Below are 6,179 nucleotides of genomic sequence, written 5' to 3'. Positions count from 1 at the left end.
TATGTATAAGTATGTATTGAAGCACTGGTGGAAGAAGATATTATGGCAAAAATTCCTGACCAGTGCAGTAAACACAAAAATAAATAAATGCTAAAGAGAGGGATGAGGTTGTGTGTGTGGGGGGTGGATTACAGGAACTAAAAAAAAATTAAAATAAACAAAATAGGGATGAAAAATTGCACTAAATATTTCAAAAATTAAAAAGAAGAATTGGAAACAGATAAAATAGTAGACATTCTTTAAAAAACATTATTATATATAAATTCAAATTTATAAAAAGACTTTCTTCAAAAATATATAAAAACATGATTTATGATAAAATTGCAGATGTATGTTTGTCAGATATTTCTTTTTTTGTTTTTGTTATTGTATAATACTTGAAAATTTTAAGGCATAAGAATAAATGTCCAGGTATATCAGAGAGTATCTCTATAATAAATCACTGAGGTTAATGATGTACTCAAGGATACCATTCGCATGAAACAAAAACAATAGTTAAGTAAGTGTTAAAATACTTAATGCAGATGAGAAACAGCAAAAAATAATCTAATTATTCACTGCACCAAATACCTTAACATTGATTTGACCAGCAGCTAAATAAGCCGAGTATTTTTCAAGTAACGAATCAAAGTTTTGTAGACGAAGCTGTATTGTCCAAGTGTCTGGACAGTGTACATCCGTTGCTGGCGTAGTCTGGCCAGTACAAGAGGAATATCAACATTAAGGTTGTGTTCCAAACAGGATTTCATTATAATTGATAGTAAAACCACACCAGTCCGTCCAACACCAGCACTGCAGTGCACAACGATAGGGGACTTTTTTCCACTACCTTCTTCACTTTCAGCTAGACGTTGCACTGATTCAACTTCATCCAAGTAGCCAAGGAATCCATAAGTATCCTCTGGACATCCATGATCTGGCCAGTCAGTGTACTGCAGGTGCCACACTAGTCGTTCTGTTCCAGTAGACCTCTCTTTAATGGAAATACGGTTTGTGAAATAACACCAGGAATTGTTACTGAATTGTAATTCAATTTCATATCGGCCAAACCGAAGTTTGTGATCAGAGCCTGGTTCCTGGGGCCAATATGGGTAACATTTTTGTTTTCCTTGTTCTTTGATGCCAGTTAACATGGCTATTACATCTATCTCTTGTTCCCAAATCATTTGCCAAAAATCTTGAGCTGTGTTCTCAAGTGGGGCCTGAGTTGCAATGAATGACCATTCCAATACTCCAAGATTCACCTTCATGTGAGAGGCATTTATATAACCATGAACATTATTTTTAGTGACTGATAATTCCACACGTGTCTCATCATAAGGTAGGACATCTGGAAACCGATTTTTAGATTCATTTTCTGGCTTCTGACCAATGCTACATTCCATGTTCGGTGCCTTCTTGGCAATTTGTTCAAATTCTGCAAGAACACATCCTTCCGAAACTTTACCCTCAAGCATCTTACGTCTCTCATCTTTTGGAGCTCGAATCTCATCTTCACTTGCTGATAAAATTATGGGACGAGAGAGGGTTAATCCATTCATAGCAGCCATTTTTAAAGGGCCAATGTTCTGATGTTTCATCACATCATCATCATGGTTTTCGTTGTTTTGAAGCTCCGTCCCTCGATCAGTCGTTAGTTCAGTTTTGTTAGTTTGAACACTCTCTGCTACAGCCTGACCTGCAGGTACAACTACAGCAGCTTCCCCGTCGGAGTCCTTGTTCTGTTGCAGCAATGAAGATGAATTACTCGAAGCACTTTCACATCTTTCATCATTTTTGACATTGGTAATAACATCATCATCATCATCAATGACATCATCGTCATCATCTTCGCGTATTTGGTCTTGCCTACTTTTTTTTGCTTTTTCTTTAAAGCGACCAAGACAAGCTGGACTAGAACGTGCAATCATCATTCTCCTGAAACTTTCTCGAAGCGTGGCAACTTCTTTAGATTTAGAAGGAGGGGGAGCCTCTTCTGGAGCAATGTAACGGACGTGGATGTTGTTTTTTTCAATTTCACTTGGTATTTGCTGGTCTTCAAAGTCTTTGTCTGTGTCTTTGGTGCTGCAGCCGGTCTGGTTTGAATTACAACTACACAAACTGTCAGCATCAGAGACACTCACTTCATTGACTGCCGCTGCAAGATTCTCCAAACTTTTGTCAAGTTTCGATTGGACAGCGAAAGAGATGGGACCGAGGTTCTTTCGTGAGACTAAGTCTGGGCTGTAATTGATGTTCATTTGGACAGTCTGTGCAGCTAGGTCTGGTGTGCTGCTGCTCACGCGAGGATATGGTGGTGGTGGAGATGGTGGAGGAGGAGGCGGTTTGTAGTACACTTTATCATGCATGAAGTCTTCAGCTATGTAATCCCGACCTGGCATTCCTTGTGTGGCAACTGTGTTCAGCTCGGGTGAACTGTGTGTCGGCTTCACTATGAAATTGTTATACCAAGAATTTGATTGATAATCTACGTATCTTGAGTCCTGTTGTATGATGTTGGCATAGTGAGGGATGTTGTCTGTGTAACTGGTTAAAGTAGTCACTACTTGCTGTGGTAGAACAACTGGTGTTGTAATTGCTGTTGTGTAAACTGGCTGAGACTGTTGGGAGGAGGAGGAAGTGTTGATCTGTAGCGAATTGTCAATGCGTTGACGCATTAGTTGATTATAGTCGGGACTAGGGCGATAAGCCGGAAGCATGGCTTGGCGGTAGGTGAGGTCCTGTTGTTGAGATACATGCGCCGGAGCGGAGATTTGTGTAGGATATGACACATTGTTAGCGACTTGGGATGGATCTGACGTTTGGTTCACGTAGTGCTGTGCAACAACGTCAGGGGCGAAGCTGTCAACACCCGGTTGCGTATTACAGAAATTCTCTTTCGTCACACCGGGCTGCATATCCATCGCATAGTTTGGACTGTGAGAATATAAAGCAGTGTTTGGGTCAGCAGGATCGACTGAATCTAACGGAAGGTTAGTGGGGGCCACTTGGAAATCTTGAGCAGAACTTATAGAACCCATGTCACTTAAATCTGTTAAACTGCAGCTATTTGGTTTGAATGATTTATAAAATTTCTGTAAAAGACATGCAATTTGTTGAAAATATTTAGCCATTTCTGTGTCTTCTAAATAATATTGTATTGAAGTCTTTTGGGTATCGATAATAACACATTTTTTATTTTGGCCAATATGAGCAACAACAGACCAACGAAAAGATAAAGCTTGCTGACCATTAAGATAACGAGCGAAAATACCGTTGTTGGAAGTTCCTAAATATAATTCCTTACCAGAATCATCCTTAGCAGTGTAGTATTCCATACCGTATCCGTCGAGGGTTTGAGCCAGTTTAATATAATGTATGACAGCGACCATAGGATGTAACCCGATCAAACTATTGTGGAGAAAGAGTACATCTTGCAGCAGATCGGTCGTAATACTATCGTCCTTTGTCATATGTTTGGGAAGAATTTGCACGTCTCTAAACATCTCGACTGTGTGCTGTTCCGAATCATGGTGTCCCAATTCGGCCTGGAGGTAGTAGGCTGCCAGCCTGATGGCCTGTTCGCTGGAACATGAGATTCGACTGTCTAACACATCGGATTTCAGTTGTAGGAAATAATTGTAGCGAGCTCGGTTATCGTCAATCCTGTGGGCAGTCGATATGTAAAACATCACACCAAAGTAGAGACGTGGAATGTGAGCGTGTTTGTCCAGCTGCTTCTTTAGTGCTTTGTCCAGGTTAATCCAGTGGAATTGGAGTTTTTTGGTCACGTAACGAAATCCAAAGTATTCGAACTCCTCCAGTTTTAACATATGGGCAATAGTTCCGAGACAATCGTGTCCGGTACTGTCAGCTTTCAGTGAACATTCCAAGTAGGAGTTGTCTAGCATGTGCACCCCAACAACAAACTCGTACTTCGACGATACTTCATAACGTTTCGTACGTTTTAACTTGAAATTAAACGGCATTTTTGCACTGTAGACTTTCCCTCACTCATCTAACAAACGTTAATAATCGCTTAGTTAGAGGTCGGCGTGGCTGGTTGCTTTAGTATTTCAAGAATGAAGAGATGAAGAGATAAGGTCAGCCTTCACTACATACCATGTTCGGCTTCCATCTTTGTGTTGACAATGTATTTCCGAGGTAACCCGAACATTGCCGAGCGTGGTCGGCGGAAATACAAGCACCATGGCCAGCAGAAAGGCTGACGACGACAGCAAAGTAATTAGGTGAAAAAGTAATCTAAACTAAATGACGAACTAAAAATAAGAACTCTTTGATAGGCCTTTCGGTCATTCGAATGTCTTGATAGATCAATTACTGGTAATAGTAGTGTTCCGAGACCAATCTAATGACCTACACAGGAGAAACAGAGTGAAGAAGGCAGTGCTTTATTAATACAGAATTTACAGAAGTGAGGTTTACAAATCAAGGGGAGGTAAATCTGACAAATTATTTTTCTTCGCCAACTACGCCAACTTCATCCTCCACAAACAACTACCTTATCCTCCTATTCTAATTTGCTTAGTACAGCTTCTTTTTTTTCCTTTCTACTTCCTGTTATTGTATCACAGACCTGGCAAAGTCCTCTCCTCACCATCAGCCGCTTCCCTCAGCCTTCCTTCCCACCTTATAATGTCACAGACTGTTGTAAGGGTGGGTATACATACATACCTCGCGTTGTGTGGCGTGTGCCTCCCTCTCTCTCTCCCCTTTGTCTCTCCATACACTCCCCACTTTAATAATTGTTTTATTTAAACAAAGAACAAAATTTTAAAGACGACAGAACAATGGTATCGAAAGTTAACCAACAGATACGGAGCAAACAGTATCCAGGGCAAGCTACATATATATATATACACACACACACACACACGCGCATCATATGAGTGTGTGAAATATTAAAAACACAACTAAGTCCTAGTTTTATACTACAACGTACATTACGTTATATACAAAACTAACAAAGTGTTCAAAATATAACTTATTATATGTTTATGTATAAGCTTTAAGAAATATACCGCAAAGAAAACACATCAAGGGTTACTACATAATTTTGATTTCCATCTTTTTTCATCATCGTTTTCTAAATTTGCCTTCCAGGGTTCGAATCTGAACACGTGTCATTCGTTACTATTTTAAAATTTGAGTTATAATGATTGTTTTTGTCCATCTTTTTGCCACAAAGGAATAATACAGGGACCGATTACAAAAACAGCAGGCATACACAGAGAATCTAGTTGTCATAATAATAATGGTGGTTTCAAATTTTGGCACCAAGCCGGCAAGTTCAGAGGAAGGGTATGTCGATTTAATGATAATAATCCTTTCTACTTTAGGTACAAGGCCTGAAAAGTTTGGAGAGAGGGACCAGTAGATTACATCGACCTAATATTTGACTGATACTTATTTTATCGACCCCGAAAAGGATGAAAGGCAGATCTAGGCGGAATTTGAACTCAGAACGTTCAAGACCCGGACGAAATGCTGTTAAGCATTTTGTCCGTCGTGCCGACGATTCTGCCAGCTCGCCAATAATAATAATTACTACAAGAGATAGATTTTAGGTTTCAAGGATATAGTCGATTAGATCGACCACAGGAGGATGAAAGATGAAAAAGGTTAAGTTGACTTCGCCAGCATTTGAACTCAAAACGTCAAGTACAATGCTAAAAATAAATCGTAGCGCAAGACATTTAGTTTTACAACGCAATTGTAGAAATATTTCAAACTCACTTTATTTTTGACCGACAGGGGAAGAACTAAAGTTTTTATAACATTTACTATTGTAACACAGGCACAATATCTATCTATCTATCGATATATATATCTGTTAACGTTTATACTATCGCTGGCATAGATAAAATTCGTTAGAGTAATTATTACAGCATCGTTATGTATCACAATAAATATAAGTTATACAATATAAAACGAGAACTTTATATATTAAGTTGACGTTTGTTTAATCGCTGCTGATATTACGATTAATATCACAAAACTCCATGAATGCGGAAGGCGGTGAATATCAGACAACGGGACCCTTGGTAAACACTAAGGCTAACGCTTTAATTGACGTTGCATATCACATACATAACTACATTGCTTATAATATTTTACTGCTTTCATTCATTGGGCTCTCGTTTGCTAGGGCATTGTCTTCGAGGGGGGGGGGATTTCTT

At 39.2% G+C, this 6,179-nt stretch overlaps 3 protein-coding genes across 4 annotated transcripts in view; 1 reads left to right on the top strand and 2 right to left on the bottom strand.

Moving 5' to 3' along the window:
- The window catches only part of LOC106869517 (elongator complex protein 4), a 113,698-nt gene that overhangs the window by 94,730 nt on the left and 12,789 nt on the right, over positions 1-6,179 (bottom strand). The window lies entirely within an intron of this gene.
- LOC106875172 (tyrosine-protein phosphatase non-receptor type 14) lies at positions 216-3,968 on the bottom strand. Its single transcript, XM_014923202.2, has one exon. The coding sequence runs from the start codon at positions 3,966-3,968 to the stop codon at positions 594-596; it is 3,375 nt and encodes a 1,124-aa protein (XP_014778688.1). The 3' UTR covers positions 216-593.
- LOC106875173 (DNA repair protein XRCC4) overlaps positions 4,299-6,179 on the top strand; it is a 48,094-nt gene continuing 46,213 nt past the window's right edge. Inside the window, exon 1 of one of the 2 annotated variants that reach the window (XM_014923203.2) lies at positions 4,299-4,438. The gene's annotated coding sequence lies outside the window, so the exon portion shown is untranslated. The remainder of the gene's footprint in view (positions 4,439-6,179) is intronic. The other variant, XM_014923206.2, reaches the window with a different exon arrangement.

Source organism: Octopus bimaculoides, chromosome 25 (assembly GCF_001194135.2).
Source record: "Octopus bimaculoides isolate UCB-OBI-ISO-001 chromosome 25, ASM119413v2, whole genome shotgun sequence".
Classification (NCBI taxonomy): Eukaryota; Metazoa; Mollusca; class Cephalopoda; order Octopoda; family Octopodidae; genus Octopus; species Octopus bimaculoides.
This window is presented reverse-complemented; position numbering and strand designations above follow the sequence as displayed.